Consider the following 20,173-nt stretch of genomic DNA (forward strand, 5'->3'; position numbering starts at 1 on the left):
GCTGAGTGAGTACACCTGTGCCATCCGGCACTGCGCCGCGCTGTCCCTGCAACCCTGCACCTCACCGGCCCTGCAGCCCCATCTCATCACCGGGCCCCGGGACCACCAACCCCTACCCACGGAGGGGGAAAACAACATCCCAGCTGCGCCCCACCATCGCTCCTGGGATCCCCGTCACCAGCAGCGGTGGTGCCCATCTTCACCACAACCCGTGGGTGGCGTCACGGACTAAATCCCCCAAATCACCTCCCCCTTTCACTCACGGGCGAGGAGCGCTGCTCGAGTCCCCGGATCCGGCCCACCGCTCGAGCCACCGAGCAGCAGCACCGGACCCAAGCGTTAGCGAGCACAGCGGCGTCCCCTCCTCCGCCCGCAACATGTGTATCATGGATCACACCATAGTGGGGTCCGTGGGACATCCGTGATGCCAGAAAAAAATTGACTTGTCTCCGTGCGGAACACACAAACATGCATGTGCGCCGTACGGAGACACGTCTGTGAGAAATCACTGATGTGTGTGCAGACCCATTGATTTTAATAGGTTTGCGTATGTCCGTGATTCTGGTACATATAAAAACTGCAACAAATGTACCAGAATCACTGATGTGTGAAGGAAGCCTAATGAATACTTACAAATATTTTTGTTGGTATAAATCATTCCTCCAAACCTCCCAGTATTGGCCCTTGGAAAACCATGGAGTGATCACTTTGAGGGGTAGTACATTTAGACCCTTTCAGTCTGAAGTTGCTGGGATTGGGTTTCAAAATTTGGCCCAATCTTTACAAATTCAGGACGGTTGTCAGAGATGCTGATGTGATTGGACATTTTACAGAAATTTCGCCTTGCTGGAAACCATTCTGTGCCTATGCTTTTGCCTTCCCATTCTTTTCTAACCCTTTTACACCCATTGAGTTTGGGCACAACCACTGTTACCAGCATTACCCGTAGTTCTCCACCCCTCAACTCTGCTATATTTGTCATAGTTAATAAAATACTAACAATATTGTTAATTTGCGCAAATCCACATAATAACCTGTCATGTGTAATTTATTCTACATTTGCGTGGTACTTGGGGTTTTTAATTCACAATATAATGGATGTCACAATGAGGCGCCAACCCTGTTCAATTACTAAATGTACAAGCAATCGATGTTAATCTGAAGAGCATAAAATTAATCTAGCTAATAATTATGTAATCACATATATAGGGTACACCATGCCTCCCGTGGGTTACATATATATGGAAATTGAGAGTATTTATGGAAGATTTTCCAATTTAATTCTGGGTATAAGTTTGGTCATGATTATTACCATCCATTAGATGTATAGGCATGAGAGCATAAGAAAAATCTAATAAAATATATATATATATATATATATATATATATATATATATATATATATATATATATATATATATATCTCTCGGTTCAATCTTTGTGGGAAATTGTGCTGGGTGGCTACAAAAGGAATAAGATTTGCCAGAGAGGTTTAAGGAGTGTGGTAAGAAAACGGTTAATACAAAAGAGGCTTTTTTTTTTCCTGGAGACTCGGATAAGAGCCTGAGAAGAGAGGAGGCAGCGCACAGTGTTCCCATTGTCACACAATTACAGGCTCACCGCATCCTTCCTCTACTCTATATCCAGTTACCATGCAGGTAAGATATGGACCATTATGGAATCCTGTCTATGTCTATCTACTTTTAACTCACTGGTTGTGTCTAGTTTCCTCTCTGCTTCCTTTTTTCCATTCATTCTCACATTTTAACTATTTGCATTCTCCTAAGAGATCCATATAGTGAACAATTCTTTCCTCATCCAGGGGGATGCATTTCTATAGAATCCATGTGGTGAAGATCAGAGAGATGCAGGTTGTCTCTGGAAGTTGTACTTGTTAGTTGATGGTCACTTGCTCTTCTAGCTTCCAAAGCCAGAACAGAGCTCAGCGCTGACATTCAATGTTTTTAGTGGAGTCTTGTACGATTAGTTTATGTACAATCATATAGAGTTGCACACTGTGCATACCATGCAGATCAAATTACCAGGTACCTATGTTGTACTTTGCCGCTCTACACAAAAAAAAAAGATCTTGTGCCTTAGGCTACGTCTACTTTACAACATGTAACTATGTTACATTACGTTAGTAAATATTGTAATGACAGTCGCAAATAATGATAGTGAATGTGATTACACAGGATCCGGGGGAATGCATTTCTATAGAATCCATACAGTGAAGATCAGAGAGATGCAGGTTGTCTCTGGATGTTGTACTTTTTAGTTGATGGTTACTTTCTCTTCCAGCTTCCAAAGTCAGAACAGAGCTAGCGCTGATTTCCAATATTTTTAGTGGATATTCCTACGATTAGTTTATGTACAAGCATATAGAGTTGCACACTGTGCATTCCATGCAGATCAAATTACCAGTACATATGTTGTACTTTGCCGCTCTAGTACCTATGTTGTACTTTGCCGCTCTACACAAAAAAAAAAGATCTTGTGCCTTAGGCTACGTCTACATGACAACTTATAACTATGTTACATTACGTTAGTAAATATTGTAATAACAGTCGCAAATAATGATAGTGATTGCAGCACGGTGGCTCAGTGGTTAGCACTGCAGTCTTGCAGCGCTGAGGTCCTGGGTTCAATTCCCACCAAGGACACCATCTGCAAGGAGTTTGTATGTTCTCCCCGTGTTTGCGTGGGTTTCCTCCTACACTCCAAAGGCATACAGATAGGGAATTTAGATTGTGAGCCCCAATGGGGACAGTGTTCCCAATGTATGTAAAGCGCTATGGAATTAATAGCTCTATATAAATGAATAAATTATTATTGTGATTACGCAGAATCCGGCCAGGTTGTGATCTTATGTTGTACGGCTACTAGTCACCATGTAGTCCTGGACTTAGATTTCTGCAACTTGTGCTCCAAAAAGGAGTATAAAGACCACAACGTCTGATATTGGCACAGGTGCTGCCTGCCTGCCAATTAGTTTGTCATCATATTGTGCAACCACTGCTATAAAATACCACCTTATTGATTACTCTCTGTGATCTGTACAAGTTGTGACCCTGCTGTTTGAGCTTTCTTTGCCGGTTAGTATTAGGGTTTATCCATCGTGAAATAGAAACAGCTTTAATTGTAAGTTTATTCTTGGATGTGAAACATCATTGATATTAAGGGCTCCTGTTCCTTTATGGAACATAGAGGAAGAATATTGGACAGATGTAGAAAGATGTCTTGGGTAATCGGAGGACCGAGCAGCAGGGAGACTCAGTGGTTAAGTGTTTCCGCCTTGCAGCAATGGGGATCCTGGGTTCTCCCTGTTTGCATATACTCTAATAATTATCTTTATTTTCGTATAGCGACAACATATTCCGCAGCGCTTTACATACATCATCTCTGTCCCCATTGGGACTCACAATCTAAATTCCCTATCGGTATGTCTTCGGAGTGTAGGAGGAAAGCGGATAACACGGAGGAAACCCACGCAAACACGGGGAGAACATACAAACTCCTTGTAGATGTTGTCCTTGGTGGGATTTGAACCCAGGACCCCAGTGTTAAACACTGAGCCAACGTGCCTCCCTAGAGACAGTGATAGGTTAATTGGCTTTCTATGACATTTCTTCTACAGTTTGAATCTTATATTATATATAGAATTAATTCATCTTACATTTAATATATTCTATGTTTGCATATGTCTTGGCGCTTGCAGGCAGCTGCTGTATCCCTCTGTGTAGTTTTAGCAGTAAGCACCTGTTCACACTTGCTATATTTAAAGATGCAGTTTTTTGGTTTATACTTCTTATATTGTAAAATAAGACTGTGTGAGGCATCTCTGCACAGATTGTAGACTATGTTGGTGCTTTGTATAAAAAATAATAAATAATAATAAAAATAATGTACAAAAAATATAAGAATTATAATAATAATTAGGTTTGTTCACTAAACACCCATCTGTCCATGGGGCAGGTAGCAGAGCAGCGCGGATGCTCAGTGGTTAAGCATTTCTTCCCTATAACACGGGGCTCCTGGGGTCTCGCTGTTTGCACATACTCTAAAACAGTGATAGCTTAATTGGTTTCCTATGAAATTCACTCCAGGGTATGTTTCTTGTACAATCAGATTGTGACAATCATCTCTGTGCAGAATATGTTGGCGCTTAGAAAGGAACATAGATTCTGATTGACCATAAATGAATAAATACAAATAAAGATATTAATAATTAATTTAAAAAAAAAATAAATAATAATAATCTAGCAACTTTTTACGCACCATTATAGATGTGCCCCCCCCATTAGAACGAGGATCCTGGGTTCAAAAACAACAGATCACAATATAATTATGTAGGAATTAGGTTGCGCGCCTCAATTAAAACTGACACTGAGATTGTGAGCGATGACAAAGCTTGATTTAGGGGACGGCAGCAGGGGCATTTCTGCAGGGTTTCTATTTATTAGGGGTCCCCAAGGATAGTAACCCCAAGAGCAAACTAAAATCACCAGTGTTATTTAGAATGGTATAGTGGTGTTATTGGGAGTGACTATATGGTATTACATGGGAACAATATGGCAGTATCATATGTGCTCTTTAAAAGGAACCAACCAGCAAGATTTCCCCATATAAAGTAAGGCTGTGTGCGCACTTTGCGTTTTTACCTGCGTTTCCGCAGCGTTTTGAACTGCAGCGTTTAAATGCCAAATTCATGCGTTTTGATTTTCAAGCAAAGTCTATGGGAAATTGTGATTTCTTGTGCGCACAATGCTGTTAAAAACGCAGCGTTTCAGTTGCGGCATATTTGGCAAAAACTCAGCATTTAAAGAAGCAACATGTCAATTGTTTTTGCCATTTTGGCAGCGTTTTACTAACATTAGAGTCAATGAGAACTTTCAAAACGCATCCTAAATCAAAATCCTAGCGTTTTACATGCTTTTTTTGATGCAGAAAACATGCTTTTTTGACAAAATAAATGCATCCATTTTTTACATTAAATTAAGGGCATGATATGTCCCTTTACACACACACATAGTCGGCAATTACATAGTTACATAGTTACTTAGGTTGAAAAAAGACCTAGGTCCATCTAGTTCAACCTTCCATTAAATTAATGAAAATCCATATTTTAACGTTATTTTATATATAAATGTTAGAACGCAGTTATAATTTTAATAAAATAATCTATTTTGTGTATGATTTTAATCATGATATTTGTTATAATTTTTTTCCTTTTTTTCATAGTGTTTAAATATTTAAACTTTATTTAGTAGTGTATTTGTAGTCAAAACGCATCTGACTTTAAGCAATGAAAAAGCATGTACGGTAAATCGCGGTAATAACGCGGCTAAAACGTGGAAAAAACGCAAACGTATTTATAGCGTTTTTGTGGTCAAAACCAAATTTGACAAACACATTTCTGCCAGAGGATGCATTTAGAACTGCAAGAAACTCAACGCAAAGTGCGTGCATAGCCTAAAGGCAGTGCCATGCTGGCACTAGCATTACCTTTACCTTTTAGATTGGATGATTGCAGAAAAAATGTTGATAAAGTCCAGAAATCGGTGCATTCCTTGAGTGATATGTTCAGCAGGGCGGGACTTTGGGGGTCGGATCTTCTGTATATATTCCCTATCTGGCTTGCCCTTCTCTTTATTTAAATTTCGCATTTCGCCGCCATTGCCACTGTTGGCAGCGCATGTGCAGTGCTAGTGTAACAATGTCTTCATTAAAATAGCAAATCAGTCAGTGGATGCACATTGCTAGTGTAATGATGTCTTCATTAAAATGGCGCCTGAATCAGCGCATGCGCGTATCATGCTCTCCGGCTCTATTTTATTGAAGACACTATGGAGAAAACTATGAGTAGCACTGGCGCATGCACAGATTTATTTTTTTTCTTCATCTGTGCATACACCAAAGCCTTTCATAGTCTTCTCCACAGTGTCTTCAATCACAGTACGCCCATGGATTGACTCTGGCACTATTTTAATAAAGACATCATTAATCTAGCAATTGCATACGCCGCCAATAGTGGCAATGGTGGCCCATTGCGAAATTTAAATAAAGAAAAGGGGCAAGCCAAGAGGACACTGGAGGAGGAATTTACACTGAGGAACCGACCTACAAAAACCCATCCCGCTGCACATGTAAATCAAAGGACGCAACAATTTCTGGGTCTTCACAAACGTTTTTTTCTGCAATCAAGGATCCAATCTGAAAAGTGAAGCTCTGATTCCAATTACCAAGCTAGTGCCAGTATAGAACTGCCTTTACTTTATATGGGAAAATCCTGCTGGTTAGTTCCCTTTAAGGAATATAATTTATATACTGCATAGTATTCAGGCTCTATACGGAGGTGCTAAGTCAGCTGTGTATAGCAGTATTATTTTGTATTTATATGCAAGGTAAAATTATAAGAACAGTTACTAAAAATGACAAGCAGGAGCCCCAACTTTGTTACTCAGGGTGCTTGATCGCTATGAGCAGGGGAGGGATTCTTGGATGATTGAGTAGCATCAATGTAAATGTTGTAATCAGTGAATCATTTGTGGGAATTAGATATTAATACTTGTATATCAAATCTGTCACCTGAGAACAAAACTTTCTATCTCTGATCATCATATTTCGTAGATTCTCTCAGTCATAAAATGTCATAAAAAGGGTGACTATAAAATGCATACAGTTGCACACTGAAAAAGCCAAAAATGTACAAGCGAAAATATGGCACTGCATTACTGCAAAAGAGAGATATTTAGTTTTATGTATTGGCCAATGCATGTAAGCCCAGAAACCAACGGCAAGACATATCTCTGTAATCCGGGAACCTAACTTAAATGCCTCTATCTAGGTTAAAAACATCCGTGTCTGGGCAAAATGCCACTATTTGGACTACAAACCTCCATGCATGGGCTGCTAGGCTCCTGCTACAATGGTTATGAACACAGCCAGGTCTTAGGGCGGAGTGCTCAGTCAGAAAAAGACTCACTAGAAATATCAAAAAACTGACCCGCACATCCAACAAATGTGAACAGGTGATGACTGAAAAAACATAGTAACTATAACCATTGTAGGAGGAGCCTAGCAGCCCATACATGGAGGTTTGTAGTCCAAATAGTGGCATTTTGCCCAGACACGGATGTTTTTAACCTAGATAGTGCCATTTAAGTTAGGTTCCCGGATTACATGCATTGGCCAATACATAAACTAAATATTTCTCTTTTGCAGTAATGCAGTGCCATATTTTCCCTTGTACATTTTTGGCTTTTGCAGTGTGCAGCTGTTTGCATTTTATAGTTACTATGTTTTTTCAGTTAGCACCTGTTCACATTTGTTGGATGTGCGGGTCAGTTTTTTAGATATTTCTATAAAAAGGGTGATGTCCTGAAGACCTCCCCTGCCTATATGCCTTATAATGAATATCATAGTGGGGGTCCCGATCACCCCTAATACAAACCCACTCCTATAAGCCAGAACGGAGAGCTGTCCTGCTCTGGTGAACTTAACTCATCCTGAAGGTACATGAACGACCATTCTTTTGAGCGGCCATGTAACGCTATATTTCTGACCACTGCAGGAAAAATTCCTCTTCTAAAGAGGATTTCCAAACATAAACAATGGATAATCACCAGACCGGCGTCTATATAAAAATACGTTTTTTTATATATATATATATATATATATATATATATATATATATATATATACATACATACATACATACATACATGCACACACACACACACACACACACACACACACACACACACACACACACACACACACACACATTTCTTAACATTGAAACACTAACAAACTAAAAGTCGTGGAATTATTGACATCATAGGACTGATAGAAATGTTAAAGGGAATCAGGTTTTTGCTATGTACTCTGAGAGAACTATAATATCAAGTCATAAAGTGCCTCTGCCTTTGTTCCTTTCCCATCTAGGGGTTTTCCACTTCGTAAAATAAAGGCAGAGACCCTGATCCCAGTGATGTGCCACTTACTTTACTGGTTGTTGTAGTTTAACTCCATTGTGACGAGGCCAAATATTGTGACCTACAATAAGTTACTTTATATGACAATAACTCTTCAATGTTTCAACATATCCCAGTGATTTTGAGATTATTTTTTTTATGATACTTATATTTTATAATAATTGGAAATTTAGGTCAATATATTTTGTGTTGATTTTATTAAAAAAAATCAGAAATTTGAAAAAAATGTCTAAAAATTAGCCATTTTCAAACTTTGAATGATTATTATAATTCCTTAGCCGGAAGATTCTAGGGCCGTTATTTAGGCATGAATTGCCATGGCAACCATCAGGACCACCCAATCATGATCTCAGGATGCCGATATGGGGGCTCTGTAGGGGCATCATACTCTGTGGGGAGCGGTGTTGGAACATCTTTCTGTCTTGAGGGTTTGTGGGGGCATCATGTGGTGTTGGGAGCTGTTGATCAAGGAATAGAGAGCAATAATATGCTGTTGATTAGCTGCAACAGTTAAGATTACATCTTACAGTAAGATCTATCATAACATGTATTAGCAGAAGCCGCAAGTCAACCTACTTAAAAGTGTTGTCCGGTCTAAATCCACAAGTCTGCAGTCACTCTATGGGTCACTGTATGTGACTGCAGACTTGTGAATCTCCACATCGTGCACACTGTCCACTGTGAGGAATGTCCGGTATTAGAGCCAAGAACAGAGGTCATGTGGCCGAGGATATGCAATATGCATACTCCCAGCCACATTCCAACTGGATGGAAGTGGCACCGTTCAGTGCAAGTGTATTGTGCAAGGTCATGCCCATCTAGTTGGATTCTGGTCAGGAGTATGTATATCACAAACTCGCAGTCATGTGACTACTAATTCCACCTCTAAAACTGGAGAATCTGTAGAATGACGTGGAGCCGTAGTCGTGAGCGATCCCGGTCCACTACATACAAGACGTGGTTCTGGCTGGGTGTGTTGACTTGTTTGGACTGGACAGTCAAGTAGACTGCATGTTCTTCCAGCACATTTTAGTTGTACAAAGCATAATCAAACACATTTATACTTTCCTGTTGAGCTGTTTCTGATCTTACTGGTCCTGTGACTTCCAGCACAACCCAGCCTAACGCTACAATCCAATTCATCACTTTCCCTTCCTGCAGCTCCAAGCCCAGGCTCCTCGTACAGGGAGGGTTAGCGGTTCTGTCACTATGTCCAGAGTAGAGCCATGTGCTCCCAGACAATTCTGTATCCCATCTCTTCTTTTAGAGGATGGGGTATTGGGTAATCAGTAAAGCCAGAGACGAGCCTTGCGCTCTTGGATGCTTGAGGAGATTCCATCCAGGGAAAGCCAACACTGCTCACATCTTAGTCCGTTCTGATCCATTACCTTTCAGGCTTGGAGCCTGGTTGCTAAAGTCCCGTTCTCCGGACCGTTTTATCTGGGACCACTCCTTATGGAACCCAGTTTCTAGCCTCAGTGTTCTCTAGTGTTCTGTGTCCTGGTCAGTACTTGAGGATCATGCTATCTCGACTCCAGTCTCCCTTCTCCTTTCTCTGCCACCACAAGTCACCCACTGAACGCGACCTTCATGACTTACAGGCTATCCGTCAATATCTATAGCACACTAGGTCTTCCCTAACTTTCCAGAAGGCACCGTCTCTTACCATATGAACTAACCACTCCCATTCTGGGTGTTATGCACATAGGTATTCCAGCAGAGGTAAAAGGGGAAATGAAACCTATCTCAATAAAGTCACATTTGCACCCTACTGGTTCCTGTGCAGACTAGGATTCTTAGTTGCATAGCCCATAATGGCTCCTGCACAGGCTGGAATATCCATAGCCACAACACTCGAAACCTGCAACTTTGACCTGTCTACTTAAAAGGTCATTGAGTGTTCCTTGTATCTCCTAAGGAACAAGTTTGGAGGTTGCTATGCACTATGAACCAAGTTAAGAGAAGCATGCAGATATCAACAGGAACCCAAGGTGAGGAAACATAAAATACGTACACAAGTGGAAAAGGTGATAAAATTGTAAGCTAGGGTAGACTCCTACAGACCTCAAACAAGCACAAGGCAAACGCCACACAAGTCTCTGTCACACAGGGAAAATGTATAGCAGCGGGTTGGAACTCCTTAGCAGAACCCATAAAGGAATATAGCCAGCACAGAAAGGTGGTATCAGGAGGGCAGAACTATCCCCACTCAGGTTGTGATAGGACGGAGAAAAGGAGTAAGTGAAAACACCTCCACAACAGTAACAGTCTCTCATGTGGCCCCATGGGAAAATGAATTGCCCACCCCTGTTCTAAACTAAATAAAATAGCATTAGTTACCCTTTATATCTCCGGTTGCACCAGTGCAGTCACTCCAGTGATTCCCACACACACACTTGAAGTGAAGACAGCTCGTCCAGCCAATCACTGGGCTTAGCGGTCACTGATGGACAGGACAAGATTAATGCTTACTTCATTACAGTATTTTATAACATTCCCTATTCTACTTCAACTTTTGAAGAATCATGGAAATGTTTTCAAGGGACATCTCAGAATTAAAGGGGTTGTCTGTGTCGCGGGCGGGGAGTAGGGTGTCAGCACACTACGCTCACCCCTTCTGCTCGGGTCCGGCGGTTGCTGCTCAGTGGTGGCTCGAGCTGTAGGCCGGATCCCGGGGGTTCTCGAGCGGCACTCCTCGCCCGTGAGTGAAAGGGGGGTGTTGGGTGTGGGGATAGTTTATTGTCCGTGACGCCACCCACGGTCGTGGTGATTTCACCACCGCTGCTCAATATGGGGATCCCGGGGATGGTGATGCGGAGCAGCCAGGTGTTGTGTTGCCCCTCCGTGGGTAGGGGTTGGTGATCCCGGGGCCCGGTGATGAGATGGGAGGTGCAGGGCCTGGTGGGAGCAGGGACACGGGGGCAGCGCTGTGCCTTGCGGCACTGTGGTACTCACTCAGCCTGAGACGTTGACACAGTTTTACGGTAAACCACACGGCTGGAAAGACGGTTCCCACGGACGGCTGCACTTGCTCTCCCAGTAGGTAACGGTGATGTCCCTTTGACCTGCACCTAGTGTTTCTGTGTTGGTAGCGATGGGTCCCCACCGGTAACCCGCTCCCCGGCTTCAAGCTGCACTGGAGGAGCTCTACTTTGCCCGCAGACGCTGGCCCTGAGGAACTGGTGCCTTGGCGGTGGCGGTGTTCCTCCTTAATGGTTGGACTGTTGTCTTCAATCGGGACTTGGTTGTTGGGGGATCGACGTCCCCTTCACTGACGGATTCGGCAAATTATGGTGACTCCTAGCCTTGCCGGGGTCCGAGAGGCCCCTGCCCTGGTGCTAACTGTCCTTTGCACGCTGCTCCAGACCGCCGGGTCACTACCCGTCCGCGGTCCTTCCAGGAACTCCCGAACAGTCACCCCTCTGGACAGTCACCGTCGCTGCTGACCTTGCTGACTCTGGCCTGCACACAGCTGGACCACTTCAGGCTTTTCACTCCCTTTCTTTCCTGTCACCACTCTTACTTCCTTCACTCAAGCCCTGCCTGGGCTAAACTTCCACTCCTTCCACTTCCTCCTCCAAACTCTATCTTAGCTGTTTACTCAAGCTCTCCCTGAGCTAATCTGCCTGGTTCTTCCCGCCTCCAGAGCTGTGAACTCCTCGGTGGGCGGAGCCAACCGCCTGGCCCACCCCCTGGTGTGACCATCAGCCTCTGGAGGAAGGCAACAAGGATTTCTGGTTAGCTTTGTTGTTCCTGACTGGGATGTAGGGTGTGGTGGTGCAATGACCTGTGACCCCTGGCTTGCCCAGGGCGTCACATTCCCCCTTAGCAAAATGCAGACCGTCCGCGGGCTGCCCGTCCAACACCGGTTTTATTTTTCTGAAAAATATAACATTGTAAACGGTAACATATATACATTTTTAATAAATCTTCCCATAACGGGAGGCACTTTTACTTTAACGTTTCAAACGGTTTACGGTTACGGTTTCCGCTCTCTCCCACCCAAGCAACCTGGCCCTGATGCTGCCCCTAGAGCCCAGGCAGCACCCCTTGACCCACAGTCCAGCACACGGTACCCGAGTGGGATCTGTCCTTCCCCTCCAGAGGGTAGCCACCGGTTCCTTTGGTGGCTGGGCCCCAGCCTGCTCTGCTGAGGGCCCTCCCTCCAACCTGCCTCTCCGGAGGCGGCATTGCGGAAAACGGTAACGGCAAACAACTTATTTACAAGCCACTTAACGTTTGTGGTTGCCCTGCAAGTTCACGGGCTTGTCCATGGATAGTTCCCATGCAAACTTTTTAAACGGTCCCCACGGGGACAACGATGCCGGCTCCGGCCGGTTGCAAATCACTTTTTGACAATCAGGTGAAGTACTCGGTAATCATCATTTTCTTATCATTCTCAACTTTTTCAAACTTTTAAACAAAAACACAACAACTCACACAGACTTCCTGACCCCCCCCCCTCCTTAAAGGACAGTCTCCCTGTACCTAAGTGGGGGTCTACCTAGGTTGGGACGGGTAGACCTTCGGGGACCGGTCTCAGTGGGGCTATGCAGTGGGGCAGAGGGAACAACCGGTTCCTCCTCCCTTCTATCGTGTGGGACAGGCGGAGGCATAGGGGAGCTGGGTACAGGTTCATCCCTGGGCACTGGCAATGGTTCTGGCTCACGGTCGACCGCTTCCACCCCTTCTTCATCCACAGGTTGTGGGAACAGTATCACTGGAAGAATCACCGCGCCGTTCTGTGTAGGCCAGTCTGCTGGGAAGTCACCCATCACAGTGTGGATCACCTCTTTTGCCTTCTCCGCTGGTGGAGGAACTGGTACGTCAGCCGTTGTCCTCAATGCTGGTGGGCACCTTTTCAGATGGTCTCGGGAAACTGTGGCCAAAGTGCCCCCTTGGTCACGACTGATCTGGTAGGCCTTCCCATCTTCCCACCCTGTGGGTTGTATGACGTATGGGATTGGTTCCCATTGATCATCCAGCTTGTGGGTCTTCCTCTTCCGCTTTAACACCACATCTCCTGGCTGGAAAGGGCCCGCAGACGCTTTCTGGTTGAATCGCTGCTCCTGCTGTTCTCGGCTTTGACTTAGATTCTTCTCCACATACTCCTGAATCTGCCGGTATTGTGCTCTCCACCGAGTTTCCCATTCAGCTGTCGAAGGGAGTGCTTCTGGGGACTCCAACCCGATTTCTAGGTCCACCGGCAGACGGCCGGGACGAGCCCTCATCAGGTATGCTGGGGTGCACTTTGTCGAGCTGAACGGGATATTGTTGTACATATCGACCAAGTCAGGTAGCTTCTCCGGCCACAGGTTCCGCTCTTCCAGCGGTAACGTCTTGAGGAGTCCCAGGACCAAGTGGTTCATCTTCTCACACATGCCGTTGGTCTGGGCATGGTAAGGGGTGGTCCGGATCTTCTTACAGCCGTACAACTGGCAGAACTCATGGAACACCTCCGCTTCAAAAGCCGGGCCTTGGTCAGTAAGCACTTTTTCTGGATATCCATGCGGACGGCAGAAATAAGCTTGGAACGCTCGAGCAGCGGTTCGGCCAGTTAGGTCCTTGACGGGGACAACCACCATGAATTTTGAATAGTGGTCTACGATGGTCAACGCATAAGCATACCCACTCCTGCTGGGGGTGAGCTTGACATGGTCTAGAGCGACCAGCTCCAACGGTTGATGTGTGATGATTGGGTGTAGGGGCGCCCTCTGGCTGGTCTCGTCCTTCCTTCTCAGCGTGCAAGGACCACACTCTCGGCACCAGGCTTCTACTGACTCCCGCATCCCACTCCAGTAGAACCGCTCCCTCAACAGCATCTCCAGCTTCTTCCACCCGAAGTGTCCGGCACCATCATGGTATGCCCGCAGAACCGTAGCCACATCAGCTTGGGGAATAACCAACTGGCAGATTTTCTCATGGGTCTTCGGGTTGATCAGCTCACGGTACAGCTTCCCTTGATGTAGATAGAGCCGTTTCCGTTCTTTCCACAAGCGCTGGGCTTCAGCTGGAGCGGCAGGGTCTATTCCAACCGCACCTTGTTCCACCAAGGTCTTGACGAGGCGGACAGCCGGCGCCTGGTTTTGGGCTTCCTGCCATTCCTGACTGGGCCGTGGGTCTAGATCCACCCGTTGTTGGTATATTTATACCCTCTCAGTTGGTGGCTGGTGAAATGCAGGCAGCTCAATCTCCTCGAGGTCATCATCCTCGCCCCCTTCTTCTGACAAATGGGGCATTCGGGAGAGTGCATCAGCGTTAATGTTGACACGACCAGCTCGGTACTTGATGGTGAAGTCGTAGTTGGCTAGCCGGGCCACCCATCGCTGCTCCAATGCGCCCAGCTTAGCTGTGTCCAGGTGGGTCAACGGATTGTTGTCCGTGAAAGCGGTGAATTTTGCGGCAGCCAAGTAGTGGCGGAACCGCTCGGTGATAGCCCATACCAATGCCAGGAGCTCGAGCTTGAAGGAGCTGTAGTTCTCAGGGTTCCTCTCAGTTGGCCTAAGCTTCCGGCTAGCATAAGCTATCACTTTCTCCTTCCCATCCTGGACCTGGGACAGGACTGCTCCCAGTCCCACATTGCTGGCGTCCGTATAAAGGATGAATGGGCAGCCATAGTCAGGGTATGCAAAGACTTCTTCCCCAGTCAAGGCCGCCTTCAGCTGGCAGAAGGATTCTTCATGCTTTTCCTCCCACACCAGTGGGGCCCCTAGGGGTCTACCACCTTTGGTCTGTCCCACGAGGAGATCTTGCATGGGAGCAGCCATCTTCGTGTAACCTTTGATAAAGCGCCGGTAGTACCCCACCAGACCCAGAAACTGCCTTACTTCCCTCACTGTGGCTGGTCTCGGCCAGCCCTGGATGACAGTGATCTTCTCAGGGTCGGGGGCGACACCTTCTGCACTTACCACGTGCCCCAGGTATTGCACCCTGGGTTTCAGCAGGTGACACTTAGAAGGCTTCAATTTCATCCCGTATTTGGCAAGGGACGCGAACACCTCGGCCAGGTGCTCCAGATGGGCTTCATACGTCTGGGAGTAAACAATCACGTCATCCAAATACAATAGGACGGTCTCGAAATTTAGGTGTCCCAGACAGCACTCCATCAGCCCTTGGAAGGTTCCCGGAGCGTTGCACAGCCCGAACGGCATACTATTGAATTCACAGAGCCCCATCGGAGTGGTGAAGGCGGTTTTCTCCCGGTCCTCCGGTGCCACTGCCACTTGCCAATATCCGCTGGTGAGGTCAAGGGTAGAAAAGTAATTTGCAGTTCTCAGTGCGGCCAAAGACTCTTCAATACGAGGCAGTGGGTAGGCATCCTTATGGGTTATCTGATTAATCTTCCGGTAGTCCACACACATCCGCATGGTACCATCCTTCTTTTTAACCAGTACCAACGGAGCGGCCCAGGAACTACAGCTGTCCCGAATAACCTCTGCCTCCTTCATATTCCTCAACATGTCTTTGGCACACTGGTAATGCGCAGGGGGAATAGGCCTGTACCTCTCTTTGATAGGGGGGTGTTCGCCGGTGGGGATGTGGTGTTGGACCCCTTTGATCCGCCCAAAGTCTAGTGGATGTTTACTGAAAACCTGTTCATACTCCTGCACCACCCTGTACACCCCTGCTTTGTGATGTGTAGGAGTATCGTCAGTACCCACGTGTAGCTGTTGATGCCACTCCTTTACCACCCCTTGAGGCGGGGAAGTGCTGGTGTTAGGTGGGGAGACTGAGGGACTGGCTTCGTGGATGGTGTGGGGATCCAGGGTGAGCAGCTTGGCAATAGTGGCATACCGGGCAAGCCTGACTTCTTCCTCCCCACAGTTCAACACCCTCACAGGCACTCTCCCCTTCTTTACATCCACCACCCCTCTGGTGGCCATTACAGTGGGCCAGTGCTCGGAGGGCATGGGCTCCATCATAGCAGGGTAGTCACGCCCCTGAGGCCCTACTGCTGCCCTACACCAAATCATCATTTCGCTCCTAGGGGGCACAGTCAATGGAGCAACATCCATCACTCTCACTCCACCAATCTCCCCTCCTGTTGAGCTTACATGCTGGCGGTACATCAGAGCTCGGATCTCACGCTGCACAGCTCTCTGCCGGCTCCCTGATGCTGTGGTGGCTAGCTGTTGCAATAGGGTCAACACATCAGACATGCAGTGCTCCATCACATTGGTTCCCAGCACTATCTTCGGATTATGATCACTGGGTTCATTCATGATCACAATCATACCCTGGTGTTGCAGTTCAGCTTGCCCCACTGTCATAGCCACTTGTTTATACCCCACCTGGGTCAATGGAAGTCCATTAGCAGCAATTAGCGTTATACTATTATCTGGGGGTGCCAGCTCGTCTATTGCCCAATACCGCTGGTACAACGTGTACGGTATGGTGGTTACCTGTGATCCAGTGTCCAAGAGAGCCATCACTGGTATGCCATCCACAGCCACGGGGATGATGGGGCGGGCCCCGATATATCGGTCCCGCCAGTCCGGGGGGCCACGATGTTCTACTCCTGAGGATTGGCCCGGGGCCCCAGGGGTTGCTCGTTTAACGGGCACTGTCGGAAGTAATGACCCGGCTTACGGCACTTGTAGCAGGTTGGGGGTCTGCTCCTCGGGTTATTAGCACTTCTCCGCTGCATCCAGGGAACATCCTCGGGGCTGTCAGCAAGCTGTATCTGTGCTGGAGGCTGAGATCTGGTCAGAGGTTGTAGTGCAGCAAGGATCTTGGCGAGGTCTCCGTCCATGCGACGGACCTGGGCTGCCAGTTCTTCCACTGTGCTGCTTGGGGCTGTAGGTATTGGAGAGGTTGATAAGGCAGGGGCCGCCACAACGGGGGCCGTCTCGACGGGCCACGGGGCAGGTTCCCGAATTCTGCAGCTGGGGGCTGTAGTGCTTTAATGGCCCGCTCCTTTAACACAGCAAAGTCCACATCAGGGTGTTCCAGGGCCCACAGCCGGAGTTGTTTACGATCCTCAGGGGACCTCATTCCCTGTGCAAATTGCTCTACTAACATCTTGTTGCTATCCGCCTCATTAATAGTATTCACCCGCTTTAGCGTGCGGAGGGCGGTTTGCAGACGTAAAGCATAGTCCCGAATGCTATCCCCAGCCCGTTGCCGGCACTGATAAAACTGCATCCTCAGCTCAGCTTCAGTCCGGGTCTCGAAGGCAGTCTGTAGCTTCTCAAAGATGGTGGCTACAGAGAGCCGGTCCCCCTCGGCCCAGGTCTCCGCTTCCTGCTCAGCCGCACTGGTTAACTGGCCTAGCACTATCGCTGCACGTTGCTTATCAGTCAGGGGGTACAGTTCTAGCAACGGGTTGAGCTTTTTCCGGAAGGCCTGTAAGGCATCCGGTTTCCCGTCATACTGCGGTAGCCAGGCAGCTCCGGGCGCATAGGGCAAGGAGAACGGCATAACCTGAGCGAGCGTGGGGGCCGCGGCACCTCCCGCCGGTACGGCCGGGACCTGGGCAGGCCCATTCCCATCCGCGGGTGCCGCTGCGGCTGCGACCACCGCTCCTCCAGCGGCTCCGTCGGGCGCAGACATCTTGTTTCCGTCCCCCTTAGCTCTTTCCGGCCACTCCCCTCTTGGGGCGGAGTTTTGGCCTTCGCGCCTCTGCTACTCGAGAAGACGCTCGAGCGGGAACTTTTCGCGCCAAAGATGGCGGCTTCTGAAATTTTCCTGCCGGACACCTCCAGCGGTAACAAGGCGCACCTCTACCTGACGGCAGAGCGGTAAGATCCTGTTCGTGACGCCAAGTTGTCGCGGGCGGGGAGGAGGGTGTCAGCACACTACGCTCACCCCTTCTGCTCGGGCCCGGCGGTTGCTGCTCAGTGGTGGCTCGAGCTGTAGGCCGGATCCCGGGGGTTCTCGAGCGGCACTCCTCGCCCGTGAGTGAAAGGGGGGTGTTGGGTGTGGGGATAGTTTATTGTCCGTGACGCCACCCACGGTTGTGGTGATTTCACCACCGCTGCTCAATATGGGGATCCCGGGGATGGTGATGCGGAGCAGCCAGGTGTTGTGTTGCCCCTCCGTGGGTAGGGGTTGGTGATCCCGGGGCCCGGTGATGAGATGGGAGGTGCAGGGCCTGGTGGGCGCAGGGACGCGGGGGCAGCGCTGTGCCTTGCGGCACTGTGGTACTCACTCAGCCTGAGATGTTGACACAGTTTTATGGTAAACCACACGGCTGGAAAGACGGTTCCCACGGACGGCTGCACTTGCTCTCCCAGTAGGTAACGGTGATGTCCCTTTGACCTGCACCTAGTGTTTCTGTGTTGGTAGCGATGGGTCCCCACCGGTAACCCGCTCCCCGGCTTCAAGCTGGACCGGAGGAGCTCTACTTTGCCCGCAGACGCTGGCCCTGAGGAACTGGTGCCTTGGCGGTGGCGGTGTTCCTCCTTAATGGTTGGACTGTTGTCTTCAATCGGGACTTGGTTGTTGGGGGATCGACGTCCCCTTCACTGACGGATTCGGCAAATTATGGCGACTCCTAGCCTTGCCGGGGTCCGAGAGGCCCCTGCCCTGGTGCTGACTGTCCTTTGCACGCTGCTCCAGACCGCCGGGTCACTACCCGTCCGCGGTCCTTCCAGGAACTCCCGAACAGTCACCCCTCTGGACAGTCACCGTCGCTGCTGACCTTGCTGACTCTGGCCTGCACACAGCTGGACCACTTCAGGCTTTTCACTCCCTTTCTTTCCTGTCACCACTCTTACTTCCTTCACTCAAGCCCTGCCTGGGCTAAACTTCCACTCCTTCCACTTCCTCCTCCAAACTCTATCTTAGCTGTTTACTCAAGCTCTCCCTGAGCTAATCTGCCTGGTTCTTCCCGCCTCCAGAGCTGTGAACTCCTCGGTGGGCGGAGCCAACCGCCTGGCCCACCCCCTGGTGTGAACATCAGCCTCTGGAGGAAGGCAACAAGGATTTCTGGTTAGCTTTGTTGTTCCTGACTGGGATGTAGGGTGTGGTGGTGCAATGACCTGTGACCCCTGGCTTGCCCAGGGCGTCACATCTGTTTTCTGTAACAATGTTTGAAAAGGGATTGCTTTCATTACAGGGATAGATACAACCTAGGACGTATAGGTACGTCCCAGGTCGTACAGGGGTTAAAGGGAATGAGTCAGCAGATTCTTGTTTTCTAATCTGACAGAAGCATGATGTAGGAGCAGACACCCTGATTTTATGGTATCATTTAATTTATTGGGTGCGGCAGTTATGATACACTGCTGATTATAATGCTGAGCTGTGTATATCTCACCACTAATTAGCTTTATATGTACACTGTGCATAGGCAGAAAGCTGCTAACCAGTAGTGACAGCATGGTTGGACTAGGAGGAATGCAGGCAGCTTGTCCTGTATTGATAATCTTCTGCTGATAAAATACTGATTTTATTAAAGCAAAGAACACAATCCAGTAAGTGAAACATTGCTGGAATCAGGCTCTCAGCCCCTACCTCATGCTGCTCTTAGATTACATAGTATAAACTCACTGACAGATTCCCTTTAAAACCATGACAACTGGGTGACATACCCTGGATACTGTGCGTTCACTACGGCTTAGAAGGAGAGGTGTTTGTCATCATATTATGAGGGATAGTGTATTCCCACCACCTTAGAGGTGGCTGTTGGGCATATGCTTGTAGTGTAGCTGTAGTCTCTTCTGAGAAGTGGTCCAGGGACTTCAGGGCAAACTACATCTCAGAAAACTAGACAAAATCCAACACCAAATACACACCCTGTCCCGTGACTTTATTGTTCATCTCCAGAAAATACAACAGCTCGTCTAGCTACTCTGTGGTCACTGCCCTTCAGCATATTACAGTACCATTTGGCTGTCTGCATTATGGATGCAAATCTCAACCCGATCATGGATCTAGGATCTACGAGGCTGTCAGTTCAGGTTTTTCCGACACTCGTTTGGTCTACGACTTGCATCCATTATACAGGCGCTCGTCTGAAATTGGCCATGGTGGGATATTTTGTATGTGTGAGCTGCAGAGAATCTCATCACTGTGCATAAAGTCTACATTAAAAGTGCTCAGAACATAAAATATCGAATATTCGAATATTTATCATGTTTGCTGGCAGGTTGTTAATTTGCAATTTGGTCCCAAAGTGACCTCATAAATGGAAAACTACAGTCTACCTCTCATCATAATACTATGGCTAAAAG

The 20,173-nt window shown here is 47.6% G+C and overlaps 1 protein-coding gene across 2 annotated transcripts in view; it reads left to right on the top strand.

The window, feature by feature from the left end:
- Positions 1–1,576: 1,576 nt before the first annotated feature.
- KCNIP3 (potassium voltage-gated channel interacting protein 3) overlaps positions 1,577–20,173 on the top strand; it is a 248,401-nt gene continuing 229,804 nt past the window's right edge. For both annotated transcript variants that reach the window (XM_075346186.1, XM_075346187.1), the window contains exon 1: positions 1,577–1,658. In XM_075346186.1, the coding sequence (XP_075202301.1) occupies positions 1,653–1,658 (6 nt within the window). In that variant the 5' untranslated portion in view covers positions 1,577–1,652. The remainder of the gene's footprint in view (positions 1,659–20,173) is intronic.

This window comes from Anomaloglossus baeobatrachus, chromosome 4 (assembly GCF_048569485.1).
Source record: "Anomaloglossus baeobatrachus isolate aAnoBae1 chromosome 4, aAnoBae1.hap1, whole genome shotgun sequence".
Lineage (NCBI taxonomy): Eukaryota > Metazoa > Chordata > Amphibia > Anura > Aromobatidae > Anomaloglossus > Anomaloglossus baeobatrachus.